Here is a 17,760-nt window from a genome sequence, read left to right on the forward strand (position 1 = left end):
CTCCAGTGCAGTGTGTTTATGTTTCCCTTGGTCCTTGGGTAAGTTCGCCCTTAGTAGTAGAGTGGAATTTCTTATTCATAGCAGATTCGGGTTTTGGCAACCTTCGAGATCGCCTTGGAAATCTTCTAGAGCTAGTTTCGTGTTGGTAGGATCAGTGCAGTCTTAATCTGGTATGAGATCTTGTTTCGATCGGTGATGAGGATGTCCTCTGTTATTGATGGAGGCAGTGTGTTGCTTTACCTCGAGAAATCTTTCCTTTTTGGATGAGGTTGGGTTCCTAAGAATATACATGGTTCTGTTGGGTTATGGACTTCGAATTGGGTCGAGAGTTCGACCATTATCTTGTCTTCGGGTTGTGTGCGACCATGGTTTCGTAAATTTTTGCTTGGTAGCAGCTTGTTCTATAAGTGAATCGTACATGGTAGGGTCGCATCTTGGTGGTGCGCATACAGTGTTGTGTGGGACGGTGACTAGGTCCCCTCAAGGCAATGGAATGAGGTGAGTATCTTCAGGCCTAGAATATTAGGTAAGCGATGTAAGGCCGATAAGATCGGTATGAGAGCGGAAGCATTCCAGTCATGGGCTGTGGACCTAATGGTTATGATTATTCGTTTAATCTATTTCTGATACTCTCAGTACGAACGCATTGATGGGGATCGGAAGACCAATAAATCAGTTGATTTGTAGAGGGAGCAGTAAGAGTTGTGGGATGTATGCATATTATTGCCGTTGGATCCATGCATGGCCATTTTGGGAAGGCCTTTGGTGGAAACTCGCATTGGGAATCGCGAGTGTATCCGTGCAAGGTCCATGTTCTAGGAGACTGTGAAGTAAGTGGAGAATCTTTGGGTTTGTGGTGTGAGTTGCGAGTTCCAGGCGGAAGGTGTAATGTCATCATCGATGGTGTAATCGAAGAGTGTTAGGGTTAGGATGTACCTGTCTTTCAGGGGTTGGGAACCGGGTGGCTGGATCAGGAATGAGACTGGTAGTCTCAGCGGTGGTTGAGGAAATCTTGTATCCAAGTATAGTGAGGGGTTGCGATAAATCAGAAGATTTTGGGTGAAATGCAAGGGTAGGTCCTTGGATCTCAAGTTATGAGTTCAGATCTGAGTTATGTATGTATTGGTATTCCAATCCAGGGTATTCCATCCCGAGGATGACCGGAACCTATGATCGATTGGACCTGACATATTTGGTATTCCAACCCGAGGGTTGATTGGGCCAAACATGTGCATGATACGAGGGTATTCCATCCTGAGGATGACTGGACTCATCGTAGGCATGCCTGGTATTACAGCCCGAGGCTGATTGGGCCAGGTATGAGTGTTCGTGCTTGCGAGATGGTTGTTATATGTATGTTGGTTCGGAAGTTAATGAAAGCATTGTCTCGTCAGCACTAAAAGGTTCGCCTCCCAGTTTGTCTCCTATTGCACCTTATATCCCTGGAAATGTGGACATCAGAATGAGCCTTCTCTTGAAAGAATAGGTATTCCCTCTTGTCGAGAAAAGAAATGTCGGTAGCATCGTATGATATGTGATTATGTTTTCCGCGGAGAACCTCAGGTTTTCAGGCTTGAGTAGTCAGCTTAAGGATAAGGGGAATGGATTCAACGATGGTTAGCATGGGTGGTCTGTCGGGGAGTCAGACCAAGTTCGAGATTCCAGACTACAGATTTTCACTTGAAGTAGGAATAGCTAGCCGCGTGGGGTTATGGATTTACTTTGTTCGGGTTGAAATTTTCTGTTCAGTTTAGTCGCCTTGGGAAGGTCATGGTATGATCAAGATTGCGGGTGTGTCCCTCAGGATGTCGAGCACGACAAGGATGGTAAGGAATGATTTCGAGGACGAAATTGAATTCAAGTTGGGGAGAGTTGTAACATCCCAATCTTCAAGGATGAATTCTAAGCTTTATATGAATATATTTCAGGGCAACTCGACGAGTTGGAAGGCTCCAACTCGTCGTGTTGAGTTAATAATGGCCGCGTATTTTCAAGACCTACTCGACGAGTTGGAAGGCTCCAACTCGACGAGTTGAGGCTGTGCATGAAACCCTAATTTTTAGGGTTTGCACCCTATTTAAAGGACCTTAAGTCCCCTCACCGGCCTCCATTATCACTTTACAGTCCATAGAAAGCCTAGTTCGAGCCTTATACCTTCTTGAGTGTGTGTGAGAGCCTTGGAGTGTGATTTTGGTGTGGTTGTGAAGGTACTTGGAGCTTGAAGAGGTTGGAGCAAAGGGGAGAAGTAGTAGATCCGACATCTACTTTGTGTTAGCAACCATTTGGAGGTAAAAAGCCTTTACCTTGGATTTCCATTTCTTAGATCTCCTCTTATGAAAGTATATGGTCATTTTTGGAGCAAAATGGAGACACAACATGCACTCGACGAGTTGGGTCAACATGGACTGTTGACCTTGATTGTTGACTTTGACTTTGACCAAGGTTGACCAAGTTTAACTTCTATGGGTATTTTGGTAATTTTGGATTTTGATGGAATTAGTCACATGGTGGTTACAGGCGGTTGAGTTCGGAGCTGTGATTGAGAGTTGGATATTGTCACTACAGCACTACTTGTGAGGTGAGTTTTCCTCACTGTACTAACAGGGTCTAAGGCACCAAGGACGACCCTTTGGATTGTTATCCTGCTTTATTATTAGTGAGATCTGTTAGATCGGTATCCTAGTAGGTAGAATGGTTATATGTGGTTATGATCGGTTAGATAGGTATTCTAATAGATAGGATGTTGCTATGCTTAGCGATCTGTAGATCGGTTTGACTGTCTGTAGATTGTTTTGTGATTATCTGATATATGTGCACATGTTTGATTGGTGGTTGAGGCTTTTCTGCTTTGTGCGAGAGCCAACAGATCGGGGCATTCCAATCCGATGGTTGTGGGCCGAGAGTATTCCATCCTGAGGATGATTGGACTCATAGTATGTTGGCATTCAACCCCGATGGTTGAGGGCCTGGGGTATTCCATCCCGATGGATGATTGGACCCATAGTATGTTGGCATTCCAATCCGATGGTTGAGGGCCTGGGGTATTCCATCCCGGTGGATGATTGGGCCCATAGTATGTTGGCATTCCAACCCGATGGTTAAGGGCATGGGGTATTCCATCCCGATGGATGATTGGACCCATAATATGCTGTTATTTGTATATGTGTTATTGTGTGTGTGTGTTGGTACTTTGGGGCAGCTCACTAAGCTGCGTGCTTACGGTTTCAGTTTACTGTTTCATGTGCTTCAGAAGTTTTGGCAAGGCGAAGGCGTGACCGTACACATCCTCGCATTTTTGGACTTATGATTTCTGAGATACTCTGATATGAAACTATTTTGAAAACATTTTGTAATAAGTAATGGTTTTTGGATGCTTGAAAAAGTTTTAAATTTTTATGAATTTTATGGATGTTACAATCTGGCCCTAGCTGCTGAACATAGAATCAGCCCACGCTGAGCACTCTCTCCCTAAACCACTAACTCTCCCCCACTTGGGGTCCAAATGCATACCAACTGATGCTCGCAATCAATCACCGCCCCATTGGGGCTCAACCAGTCCATCCCTACAATAACCTTGTTCCCACGCAAAGGAATAGGAACCAAGTTTATCGAATACTGCTCGTTGAACATCTCTAGAACACAACCCTGATGAACCCTCGATACCCGGACATATCGGTCATCCTTAATCACAACCTCTAATGGACAATCCAACTCACCCAGAGCACCAACAAACCTCTTGTTGAGCGCAAGAGATACAAAATATTGGGTAGCCCCTTAATCAAACAATACCAAGGCAGAGATACCGTTCACGAGGAACGATCCTAAAATAAAACACACAAATATAAGCAGAAAAATAAATTTAAATAAAGATATAAGGAGAAGATACATACCCATCACCACACATGCGCTGCACGAGCCTCCTTTGCTGTCAGCTGGAAAGCTCTGCTCCTCACAACATGCGCATCTGCCTTGCCCTGGCGGCCATCAGTAATCCGTAGAGTCGCTGGAGCGGGTGCTGTAACTGGTCCTCCCACTACTAAGCGCGGGCAATTGGCCTTCTTATGGCCCTTCTGATTACAATCGAAACAAATCAGGTTAGATGTCTGGATTGTGGGGTAGTAGCAGTGCAATCCCTGCTAATATGACCCGTCCTAGGGCAACCACCACACCCCTCTCCGCCATCAGCTGCAGAAGGAGCTCCCTTTAACATCCTCGAACTAGCTTAGGAATACAATTACATATCACTGACACCAAATAATTCTTCAAATGAAAGGTCTCACACTACAATAGTTGGACTCAAACAAGAGCGGTGAAATAGAGTTAAAACCTAACCTTCTACAATTATTTAGTCTCAGTAATATGTAACTTATCATATACGCTTACTAGTTAGTTGAAGTTAAAGAGGACTCCTAAAAAGCACAAAGCAAGCAACATTCGAGCATTGAGTAATCGGAATCAAGCATAACCTAAATAGGTCATCCTATAACTGACTGATCAGTACTAGCATGCAAGTCTACAAGATCATAAAGCAGGAATACAAAGGAATCTCTCCTATATCCTTATCCCTAATCTAGCATGCGATTCACAAATTCACAATTCAAAGCATAATATAAACATATATGGGTATTTTGGGAAGACTTACTTGAGGTCGGTCGATTGCATGCACCACACCCCTTTTCTTTTATTAGAAAACTCTTTTAATTAGCATTTCTTTTTGAAAAATCTACGAAACCCTCAGTTTGAGTTCAGACACACCCGAGAGTATGCCTGAATCCCTCAAACCAAGGCTTTGATACCAACTTGTAACGTATCAAAAAATTCATTTTTTTAATTATAATAAAAACCATCCTTCGAAACATATCCATAAACCATAATAAAATCAAGTATGATCAAACATCCAAATACATCAGAGTAAAGTAAAATGCGGAACATCATGGTGTGTGCGATGCGATCACCCCGAGTTCTTCCCCTTGGATCCGAAAGTACCTGAAACATAAACTGAAAACCGTAAGAACAAAGCTTAGTGAGTTCCCCAAAATACCACATACCATACATAGCAAACACATAATGGGCCCCGCTCGGAACATATCTGTTAGTAAATAATAGGCCCCGCCCAGCATCCGACCTCGCCCGACATCCGGCCCCGCCCGGTATACATACAACACATAAACACATGCAAGAATCACAAAGATAAATAGCATACAAGATAGTCATCAGGCCTCGCCTGGCATCGTGCCCCGCCTAGTATACATAACAGATATCATACATGTAGAGTCACGCAGACAACTAGCATCCTAATCATAATAAACCATGGGTCGGCATTGGTGCCTTCGACCCGCCAAGTACAGTGAGGACACTCAGTTTAAGCTGTCGAATATCTCAAATAAAAGCTCGGACTGTTGATCCGAAAAATCCTCGTGCTATCATCATCAATAATACCCAATTATTAATTGGGTCTTAACCCAAAATCAAGAAACTAGATCACTTGTCCAACATTCAGGGTAAAAGACCATTTTACCCTTTTTCCTACTTTGCCCAAACCAAGGCCCAACCCATTTGCTCCAAAAGCCCAAATTCCAAAATGGTACCCAAAGCCCAATATGACCAAATTTAAGAAGGCCTTATGTCCAACAATAACCCAAAGTCTAGAAATTATCCATAAGAGTTAAGGGGCCAAGCCCAATCGAAACATAGCCCAAATAACCAAAGGCCACTACTCATTCGGCCCATAGATTAGCGTACGCTCGGCGTACCAGGCTCGTACGCCCTGCGTACGCGATCGATTCAGAAATGGGTTCACACCCAGTACGCTCAGCGTACTGGCCTGATTCCAAACCCTTGGCCAAATGACTTAACCACTTCAGAACTTATCATCCAATCCACAAAATAACATCATGTTTAGGTCCTAACCCATAAATTCGAAGACTTTAAGCCTTTGTATGGCTAAAAACACCCAAGGTCCAATTCTAGCATCTTAACTCCATTAAGTGAAACATCGACCTTGCATGGTTGAATAAAACCCACCAAGGTATCATTTTTATGAACAATGGACCTCATAAAAGCCTAGATCTATCATCCCAAGTTGTTGGAGTAGCCCATACTCCAAGAAAAAGCTTAAAGGACCTAAAAATGCAAAAACAAGGCCCTAAACTAGATCTAACATAAGAAATCATCAAGTTGAGAGCTTTATACCTCAAATAGCTTGCAAAGTTGATGATGGTTTTGGATTTATAAGCTCAAGTCACACCAAAGACAACCTCCAAGTGTTCTTCTTCCTTCAAATCACAAAAAACACCACCAAAACTCACTTCCAAGCTCAAAACTCACAAATGACACTTAGGGTTTCGTTCTTAAGGTTTAGGGGAGTGTAGGCTGACCAAAAGATACCACCAAGGCAACATAAATTGCTTAAATAGGGCACAAACCCTAAAAATTAGGGTTTGTCCCTGCTCGCTGAACATCTCTAGAACACAACCCTGATGAACCCTCGATACCCGGACAGATCGGTCATCCGTAATCACAACCTCTAATGGACAATCCAACTCCCCCAGAGCACCAATAAACCTCTTGTTGAGCGCAAGAGATACAAAATATTAGGTAGCCCCTGAATCAAACAATACCAAGGCAGAGATACCGTTCACGAGGAACGATCCTAAAATAAAACACACAAATATAAGCAGAAAAATCAATTTAAATAAAGATATAAGGAGAAGATACATACCCATCACCACACATGCGTTGCACGAGCCTCCTCTGCTGTCAGCTGGAAAACTCTGCTCCTCACAACATGCGCATCTGCCTTGCCCTGGCGGCCATCAGTAATCCGTAGAGTCGCTGGAGCGGGTGCTGTAACTGGTCCTCCCACTACTAAGCGCGGGCAATTGGCCTTCTTATGGCCCTTCTGATTACAATCGAAGCAAATCAGGTTAGATGTCTGGATTGTGGGGTAGTAGCAGTGCAATCCCTGCTAATATGACCCGTCCTACCGCACTTGAAGCAGCCATAACCACCCACCCTGCACGCCCCATCATGCGTCCTTCCATACTTTCCACAGTGGCTCTGGCCATGCTGGCCTCTCAATCTCCAATCAAAAACCTTGGGCCTTTGAACCCTGAACCTGCTCCAACTTCCTCTTCCTTTCCATCTCCAAGTCAATCTCTCTCTCTCTCTCTCTCTCTCTCTGGCCCTTGTTATCATATCATCTAATGTCTTACAACTGGATTGGATCACAAACTGCTAGATATCACTCCTTAACATATGATGGTATCTCGTCTTCTTTATCTCCTCATCCGCCACATATTGAGAAACAAGCAATCTCTCGCGGAACATCACGGTGATCTCATCTACCGTCTCAGTAGTCTGGCGGAGATCCTGAAACTCTCGCGCCAACTGTTGGACCTTAATCACAGGTGCGAACTCGGCCCAACGTCTCATCACATAATCCTCCCAAGTCATGGACTCAAACGCATCACCTCCCAAGGCATGTCCTACCTCCTCCCAACAGTCTCGAGCTCTATCTTTCAGAAGACATGAATCAAGTCTGACCTTTGCCCCCATCGGGACAACTGCTAGTGCAGAAGGCATTAGCGACACCCACTAACCAACATTTGCTCGCGATTGGGTCCTTCTTCCCGAAGAACTCTGGGGCTCCACATGCCCAAAACTCACAGAAAGTCAAAGTGCGAGCTCTCATCATCGCTACCATCTCATAACGGAATGAGCCCAAATGCTCCTCTAAAACCTCCATGCTACCCTCCTTGATCGTACCAAAGATCACAGGAGTCTGCTCAAGTATGTTGCGGGTAATCTCAGACAAAATGAACTCTCGCATCTGATCATCTAACTGTCCGACTCCAGAACCCGAACCAACACCATAACCACTACCCGGTCTTCCTCGAAGGGTCATCATACTAAAAATAGACCATTCAAACCATTAGAATACGCATAAATATATATCGAGGAGTCTCATACTCTACAAGCTTCCTGGTATCATCGTAGCTTTCCTTGGATCGAGTACAGATCCTCTGATTCCAGTAGTACGGGCCCATACTACCTTCCACATCTATCAGTACTTTCATCAAGGATCGCTTTGAATCCTCCAAGTCACTCCTTATCCATACATACAATCCTCAACAAGACAAGGCTCCCAACACTAAATCTCTTCCTAGGTTTTCCTAGGGCAACCACCACACCTCTCTCCGCCATCAGCTGCAGAAGGAGCTCCCTTTAACATCCTCGAACTAGCTTAGGAATACAATTACATATCACTGACACCAAATAATTCTTCAAATGAAAGGTCTCACACTACAATAGTTGGACTCAAACAAGAGCGGTGAAATAGAGTTAAAACCTAACCTTCTACAATTATTTAGTCTCAGTAATATGTAACTTATCATATACGCTTACTAGTTAGTTCAAGTTAAAGAGGACTCCTAAAAAGCACAAAGCAAGCAACATTCGAGCATTGAGTAATCGGAATCAAGCATAACCTAAATAGGTCATCCTATAACTGACTGATCAGTACTAGCATGCAAGTCTACAAGATCATAAAGCAGGAATACAAAGGAATCTCTCCTATATCCTTATCCCTAATCTAGCATGCGATTCACAAATTCACAATTCAAAGCATAATATAAACATATATGGGTATTTTGGGAAGACTTACTTGAGGTCGGTCGATTGCATGCACCACACCCCTTTTCTTTTATTAGAAAACTCTTTTAATTAGCATTTCTTTTTGAAAAATCTACCAAACCTTCAATTTGAGTTCAGACACACCCGAGAGTATGCCTGAATCCCTCAAACCAAGGCTTTGATACCAACTTGTAACGTATCAAAAAATTCATTTTTTTAATTATAATAAAAACCATCCTTCGAAACATATCCATAAACCATAATAAAATCAAGTATGATCAAACATCCAAATACATCAGAGTAAAGTAAAATGCGGAACATCATGGTGTGTGCGATGCGATCACCCCGAGTTCTTCCCCTTGGATCCGAAAGTACCTGAAACATAAACTGAAAACCGTAAGCACAAAGCTTAGTGAGTTCCCCAAAATACCACATACCATACATAGCAAACACATAATGGGCCCCGCTCGGAACATATCTGTTAGTAAATAATAGGCCCCGCCCAGCATCCGACCTCGCCCGACATCCGGCCCCGCCCGGTATACATACAACACATAAACACATGCAAGAATCACAAAGATAAATAGCATACAAGATAGTCATCAGGCCTCGCCTGGCATCGTGCCCCGCCTAGTATACATAACAGATATCATACATGTAGAGTCACGCAGACAACTAGCATCCTAATCATAATAAACCATGGGTCGGCATTGGTGCCTTCGACCCGCCAAGTACAGTGAGGACACTCAGTTTAAGCTGCCGAATATCTCAAATAAAAGCTCGGACTGTTGATCCGAAAAATCCTCGTGCTATCATCATCAATAATACCCAATTATTAATTGGGTCTTAACCCAAAATCAAGAATCTAGATCACTTGTCCAACATTCAGGGTAAAAGACCATTTTACCCTTTTTCCTACTTGGCCCAAACCAAGGCCCAACCCATTTGCTCCAAAAGCCCAAATTCCAAAATGGTACCCAAAGCCCAATATGACCAAATTTAAGAAGGCCCTATGTCCAACAATAACCCAAAGTCTAGAAATTATCCATAAGAGTTAAGGGGCCAAGCCCAATCGAAACATAGCCCAAATAACCAAAGGCCACTACTCATTCGGCCCACAGATTAGCGTACGCTCGACGTACCAGGCTCATACGCCCTGCGTACACGATCGATTCAAAAATGGGTTCACACCTAGTACGCTCAGCGTACTGGCCTGATTCCAAACCCTTGGCCAAATGACTTAACCACTTCAGAACTTATCATCCAATCCACAAAATAACATCATGTTTAGGTCCTAACCCATAAAGTCGAAGACTTTAAGCCTTTGCATGGCTAAAAACACCCAAGGTCCAATTCTAGCATCTTAACTCCATTAAGTGAAACATCGACCTTGCATGGTTGAATAAAACCCACCAAGGTATCATTTTTATGAACAATGGACCTCATAAAAGCCTAGATCTATCATCCCAAGTTGTTGGAGTAGCCCATACTCCAAGAAAAAGCTTAAAGGATCCAAAAATGCAAAAACAAGGCCCTAAACTAGATCTAACATAAGAAATCATCAAGTTGAGAGCTTTATACCTCAAATAGCTTGCAAAGTTGATGATGGTTTTGGATTTATAAGCTCAAGTCACACCAGAGACAACCTCCAAGTGTTCTTCTTCCTTCAAATCACAAAAAACACCACCAAAACTCACTTCCAAGCTCAAAACTCACAAATGACACTTAGGGTTTCGTTCTTAAGGTTTAGGGGAGTGTAGGCTGACCAAAAGATACCACCAAGGCAACATAAATTGCTTAAATAGGGCATAAACCCTAAAAATTAGGGTTTGTCCCTGCTTAGCGTACGCCCCACGTACGCCCAACGTACGCGGGTTCCTCCGCGACTAACTAATGAGCCGGTACGCCCAGCGTACTCATGCCAACGTACTCGACTAGGCACTAAAATATTATTTTTTAAGAAAATAATATATATTATTTTTTAAGAAAATCCTAATGGAACGACCTTAAAAACTACTTACAATAGTATAATTAATACACAACTTTTCATTTTTAAGAAAATAATATATATTATTTTTTTCAACAAGGAAATTGTAGTAATTGTTTTTCTATTTAAGAAAAACATGTAAAGGATATAATTTACTTTGAAAGTGATATAAAGGCGTGTGGTGCATAAAGGTAACGAGAGACACGTGTCGGTGTTAGTACAAAGGGAGCAAAGGGGTCACGTGACATATCCCTCGGATCCGGATCTAAAAATGGTTGGGAAAAGTGGAACGTATTCAAAGCAATAACTTGACGTGTGTTCCACTTTCACGTCCCTCTTCTCTTTCCTCATTCATGCCTCTTGTCTCCTAAATTTACATTATGCTCCCTTAAAATTAAGGAAAATGAGTGGTGAACTGGTGATTTGGTGATTGTGGGTTTATTAATTTTATTTTTTTGAATGAATAAATTAATATAAAAGGTTAAGATGTAAAATTATTTGTGTATTTATACAAAATAATTTTAAAAAATGAAGGTTGAGAGAGGATATATATATATATATATATATATATATATATATATATATATATATATATATATATATATATATATAAGACAAAATTGCAAAAATGGTCCCTATGGTTGGCAAAATTTTATGCTTTTGGTCCAAAACGAAACGTTGGTGCACCACTGGTCTAAAATTGGATATTTTTACTGGTTTTGGTCCCTATCAACATGAAAAGACTATAATACCCATTATATTTGGTTTTTAATTATTCTATATTTATTTAACTGTTTTTAATTAAACAAAAATAAAAAATGGGCCACCTCTGCTTCTTTCTTCGCCTTCTTCGGAAACCCCTATCCGCTTTTACAACGTTTTCCCCCTCCTTAGTTCAACTCCACTACCACCTCCCTGTTGTCTATCGTTCCTAATTCAAGAAACCAAATTTGGAAACAAAAGTAGGATTGTTTTTCTGGTGGTTTATTTTTCTAAGAAATGGGTCCTGATTTTGGTTAAGATTTGAAGAATATTTCTAGATTTAAAGTTTATTTTTTTCATCTGTTCACTGGTTGTTCCTCCATATCTGTTCATCTTTTTCCTTTTCCAGATCACAAGAAATTTGTGTTAAATACATCATCACTATATATATCTCTATAATTTTTGTTCGAGATGAAGATATGAAAAGAACACCATCCTGATGTTTTTCAGTTTCTGTAACCTCAATTGGCGGTGGGAGGTGGGGCTTCTGTCGTCGTCGGAGGCAAGGTCGGCGCCTTGGCTTCACCTCGTCCGAATCGTTCCACCTCTGCTTCTTTCTTAGCCTTCTTCGGAAAGCATTGGACTTGCACTTTATCAAAACGCAACTCACCCCTTCCAATTGAAGCCATCGTCGGAGCTAGGACCTTCACTTTATGTGTACAGTCTGTTGTATCCGGCCAGCAAATTGTTGTTATCTGATTTCCTCCGCCACTAGCATTAAATTAAAGACCATCACAACTTCCTTAGCTCCATAATTTACGTATCAGGCAAGCCACAAGAATCCATATCCCTTTCCCTTCTCATATCTCTCATTTTCTACTCCATTATCGACTTTTGATTTTGGTTTCTAAAAAAATATTAGAAGCAATTTTTGGATTTGATTTTTGTGGAGAATTCGATATGGGGACTTTAGTTTTTGGATTTGATTTGGGGATTTAAGTTTATCTGGGGTGGCTAGTGTCTTCAAGGTTAGACAATGGGAGGTGGGGTGAGAAATTGGCAGTTTAGGCTGTGGGAGGTGGGTTGTTGTCGTCGTCGGAGTCAAGGTCGTAGGTGGAGGACAAAATTGCAAAAGGGGCAGATCCGACGGTGGTGGTGGTCCGGTGACATGTAGAAGGTGGTGGTCCGGCGGCCGTGGTGGTCTGGTAGGTGGTGGTCCGTCGGCAGTAGTAGTGTCAAGAAATGAAGTGTAGGAGGGAAGTGGAGTCAATGTAAGGAGTGAGAGATGTAGGGGCTGGGGTGGGGTGGATTTTTTTTGTATTTGTTTTTAATTAAAATAATAAGAAAACAATTAAAAAAATAAAAAAAAAAGTTATATAAAGGTATATTCGTCATTTCAGGTGGGGTATGGACCAAAACCACATTAAAATGTGAAACATGGGGACCTAAACCGCATAAAGAATTCAAAATTGGACCAGCGGTGCACCAACGTTTCGTTTTGGACCAAAAACACAGAATTTTGCCAACCACAGGGACCATTTTTGCAATTTTGTCTATATATAATAAAAACTAAAATGGGAAAATGATAAAAGTAAGGCTAGAATGGTCATTTTTAAGATATTTAACAAAGAAGGCTTGATGGTAACAGCCACATGAACCAAATGTGCAATTTTTGCCAACTGTAAAGATCATTAATGTAAAGTTTTCAAAATTTGGACCTAAAGTGTAGAAGAACACAAATCATAAGGACCAAAAATGTAATTTACTCATTTTTTTCTAGTTAACTTTAGAATTAAAAAGTACGCGGGCTAAAAATATAATTTTCTAAATGAAAAACTGTAATTAGTTCATCTTTTTAAGAATTACAAAACTACAGAAGCAAAAATATAATTTCCTAAATTAAAAATTGTAACGACCAAAATTGTAATTAATCCAGTAAAAAACGCAAGGACCAAAACTGTTAGGTTGTTATGATATAGAATAAAATTATTTGTTGGTTTATGTTTGGTTTTCAAACATGTTTAAAAAACTTAAATATAAATTATATAAAAATACCAAAAATTGATTTATTGATTTTTTTGTAATTTTTTTTTTGCAACTGACAAGGTATTCATCTATTAAATTTTGTTTATTAAGTCATAATTTCTTTTAATAAACACTCATTTGTGTTGGAGTTGATATCATTCTTGATGAACAAAATTCACCTCAAGTTTTAGATATTTAAACTTGTTTTTATCATTTTGGAATGATGAAGACTTCAAGTTGAGTCAAGAATGAATACTTATAGTTTTTCAGTTTTTGGTGATGTTTATGGGCGTGTTCGGCACGGAGCGTTTAGGAGCGTTTGAGAGTTCTAGCTTTTAGCGTTTGACAAAACGCTCTGTTTTGAACAGAAAGTCTTGTTTGACATTACAAACTTCTAGCGTTTAGTTTAAACAAAACGCTTCAAATCCAAAAGCTACTTCATGTATCGTTTAACAAAACGCTACAAGATACAAGCTACCCGCTACAAGCTACTCGCTACCAGCTAGTTTTGCCGAACACGCCCTATATGTTTGAGTTGAAGTATGATACTTTCTTTAAACAAAAATTTTAATTAAATTTAACGGAATTATATTTAGCCTTATAAACGTCTGTGTTTTGACTTTTGATTATATAAACGTGATTTCTTAGTGGCTTCTTATGAAAACTCAAATATGTGGAAGATAAGTATAGTTTGAAACATAATGAATGAAAAATACCATATTTGAAATTTATATCTAATTAAAAATTTGTTCTAATTCTCTAGATTAAAATTTTGAATTTTTTTATTTTCAAAATATGTCATCCACTATAACAAACTTGTAATTTTTTTTTGAAGAGTTGTAATTTAAATCAGTTTTTTTGTTCGACAATAGTAGGGATGTCAACGGGGGCAAACGGGACGGGGATTGCATCCCCCGCCCCCGCCCCCGCCCCCGAATTCCCCTTCTTACCCCCGCCCCCGCCCACTTCCCCCGCCCCCGATTGATTTTGGACTACCTTATTTGGGATAAAATAATTTCTTGTTTGGATTAAAATAAACTATTTTTTGAATAACAAATAGTTATTTGTAGCATAATTTTACATATTACAAACAACTTAAAAATATGTTTTTTGTTGAATTTTTGTACGTAAAAATCATTTTAGCGTTTATTATATTTATATAATTAATATATGTCAATATATATAATTTATTAACGGGGACCCCCACGAGGGTTTCGGGACGGGACTGCCAACCCCCGCCCCCGCCCCCGAAACTAAAACGGGGGTTAACCTTGCCCCCGCCCCCACCTCCATCCCCGATTTTTTTCAACAAATGCCCCCCATACGGGACGGGGCCCCCACAGGATCGGGGTCCCACGTGACTTTTTGACATCCCTGGACAATAGAAGGTATCAGATTTTATTTTAAATAAAAAAACTCATAATCCAAAAACTAATTCAAATAATTTTTAGGAGCTTTTAACTTTTAGTTTTGGGTTTTTATGTTCACAACTACTTTTACCGTTTTACCAAATGCTTATCCACAAATATTAACATCTAACTTCTAGCTTTCAACTTTTAGATAATTTTCGCCAAAAAATATGCCCTAAATGTTGTAACTAAATTTTATTTGGAGCAAATAAATAACACTTCTCCCCTTCTCCACAAATAAATGCCGCCGGTTCTAAAAAAAAATAAAACTAAATTTGTAGATTTATCTGATGGCTAAAAGATAATGACACTATTATTTTCGTGTGCTATATAATAAGAAGTGGGTGAGAACTAATTACCTAATAATATAACGATAATCCATTTTAATAATTTTTTTAAAATATACGGTCCATTGACTTTGTAAACCATATAAAATTATTGTATCAATTATTCGGCCATTTCTCGTCTATATAATATTCGCCAATGATTACCACTTGTTATATGAAAACCCAAAGAATAAGAAGACTTATGTAAATTCATTTTTAATATAACGTTTTAAGTTGATTGGATTTACAATTTGTTTATTATAGCATTTATATTTTCTTTTGGATAAATTTCAAATGTCTAAATACATTAAATGTTAAAACTCGTATGCCATTTTACACACTCTCATGTGAATCATAAGTTGATCTTAGATAACACATTAAAACTTTTTATTTGTTTCAATAGTCACTTTGAGTTGTTTTCAATCCAGTTATCTTACTATTTTGAATAAACTATGGTTTTGGTCCCTATGGTTTGCATCTCTATGCAAGTTTAATCCTAATTTTGAAAAGTTGATATGAGTTGTCTTTATGGTTGCAAAATCTATCAACTTTGGTCTATAAAATCACAAGGAATACCCTCAACCCAAATTAATAAAATGTATAAACTAAATATGCCAAATTTGTAATCTATTCATATTTATATACAAAATTGTAACAATAAGTGCCTAAATGACCAAATTTGAGGGATTTTGCAACCATTAACATAACTCATACTACAAACCGTATGGACTAAGACTATAAATTAATATTTTTTTGCAGGTAATACAACTAATTTTAAAAATAAAAATACTCTAGTTTAATAAAGATATTCAATAAATTAAAATATATTGTTATTTTTTATATTTTTTAGAAAAGCTTTAGTATCTGTCTATTTAGCATGTCACCCTCACAAAGACTAGTAAAAGTGTAAAAACGCGATTCGGTCCTCATCAGTCGTCACCTACCCCGTTACACACACACTAAAACACACACAAAAACTCCGTAAATTCAACGTTTTCTTCTAACCTAATTCCCCTAAATTCACTCAAATCTCTTTAAAACCCATCTTCCATCCGCCATAGATCCCTAATCCCACATTGGGTTTCTTCTTTTCTCCCATTGATTTTATCAATATTGACTAATTAATCACTCAGATCCATTCCAGTTCACCGTTAACAATGGGGAAAGGAGGAGCCCTAAGCGAAGGCGTATTAAAGAAGATCATCCTGTCATACACCTACGTCGCAATATGGATCTCTCTCAGCTTCACAGTCATCGTCTACAACAAATACATCCTCGATCGGAAGATGTACGATTGGCCTTACCCAATCTCACTAACCATGATCCACATGGGTTTCTGTTCTTCATTAGCATACATCCTCGTCAGTGTTCTCAAAGTCGTCGAACCAGTTCAGATGACTCGCGATATTTATCTCAAATCCGTCGTTCCAATCGGTTTGCTTTACTCTCTCAGTTTATGGCTTTCCAATTCCGCTTACATTTATCTCTCTGTTTCTTTCATTCAAATGCTCAAAGCTTTAATGCCTGTCGCCGTTTACTCCATCGGCGTTTTGTTAAAAAAAGACGGGTTTAAAGGCAATACCATGACTAACATGCTATCAATCTCCTTCGGTGTCGCCATCGCCGCTTACGGCGAAGCTAAATTCAATAGCTGGGGTGTCATGTTACAGCTTGGTGCTGTTTGTTTCGAGGCTACCCGATTGGTTTTGATTCAGATCTTGTTGACTTCGAAAGGCATTACATTCAATCCAATTACTTCTCTTTACTATGTCGCTCCTTGTTGTTTTGCCTTCTTATCTATCCCTTGGATCATCGTTGAGTTTCCCAAACTCAGAGATACCTCAAGTTTCCATTTCGATTACTTCATCTTTGGCACAAATTCTTTGTGTGCATTCGCTTTGAATCTTGCTGTGTTTTTACTTGTTGGAAAGACTTCAGCATTGACGATGAATGTGGCCGGAGTTGTCAAAGATTGGTTGTTGATTGCGTTTTCTTGGTCTGTGATCAAGGACACTGTGACCCCCATTAATCTACTTGGTTATGGCATTGCTTTCTTGGGTGTTGCTTATTATAATCATGCGAAATTACAGGCACTTAAGGCTAAAGAAGTAGAAAAGAAGGCAACCCAGGTTGATGATGAATCTGGTAAACTGTTAGAGGAGAAAAGTGCTGAAAAATCTTCAGACAATTGATATATGATTGGTTTAAGCCTAATTACACAAATTAGGAAAGGGAATCAAGATTATGAGTTAGAAGACCTAGAATCTTTTTTTTGGGTGTATGTGTTAGTAAGTTATTTATATGTGATTTAATGTCTATTTATTTGATGTTATATTGGGGTTTTGAGAGTATTGAACTCTTGGTGCCAATATGTGCAAGTGACCAGAGAAAAAGACTTGTCTTTTATATGTGATTTATATTTAAAGATCCTTCATTTGGGGATGTATTTATCTCAAATTTGTTTTTTTTCTCTCTCTTTGTGTGCCATTGTTCTTGACTTGATACATTGTGTTATGTGTGATTTATTTGCTTGCAAATCTTTTATAATTTGTATGGAGAATATGTTTGAGAGGAAGCAAAGAGCTATATAATGCGTGAAGATGACTCTTCAAATCATTTGTTTGTCTAATTGTGTTGCTCTTGTTGTGGTGGGTTCCGTTAGACTACTTAGTTAGAC

General features: G+C 39.6%; 1 protein-coding gene across 1 annotated transcript; it reads left to right on the top strand.

Moving 5' to 3' along the window:
- The first annotated feature begins 15,987 nt into the window (after positions 1-15,987).
- Positions 15,988-17,557, top strand: LOC145132586 (putative sugar phosphate/phosphate translocator At5g25400). Its single transcript, XM_079067430.1, has one exon. It carries the CDS (start codon positions 16,241-16,243, stop codon positions 17,273-17,275), a length of 1,035 nt encoding a protein of 344 aa, XP_078923556.1. The 5' UTR covers positions 15,988-16,240; the 3' UTR covers positions 17,276-17,557.
- The last annotated feature ends 203 nt before the right edge of the window (positions 17,558-17,760 follow it).

Source organism: Lactuca virosa, chromosome 8, assembly GCF_052849685.1.
Source record: "Lactuca virosa cultivar CGN04683 chromosome 8, Lactuca_virosa_CGN04683_v6, whole genome shotgun sequence".
Taxonomy (NCBI): Eukaryota; Viridiplantae; Streptophyta; class Magnoliopsida; order Asterales; family Asteraceae; genus Lactuca; species Lactuca virosa.

Excerpts from the sequence above, each read along its gene's own strand:
- LOC145132586 (XM_079067430.1), top strand. The coding sequence starts at position 16,241 with ATGGGGAAAGGAGGAGCCCTAAGCGAAGGCGTATTAAAGAAGATCATC.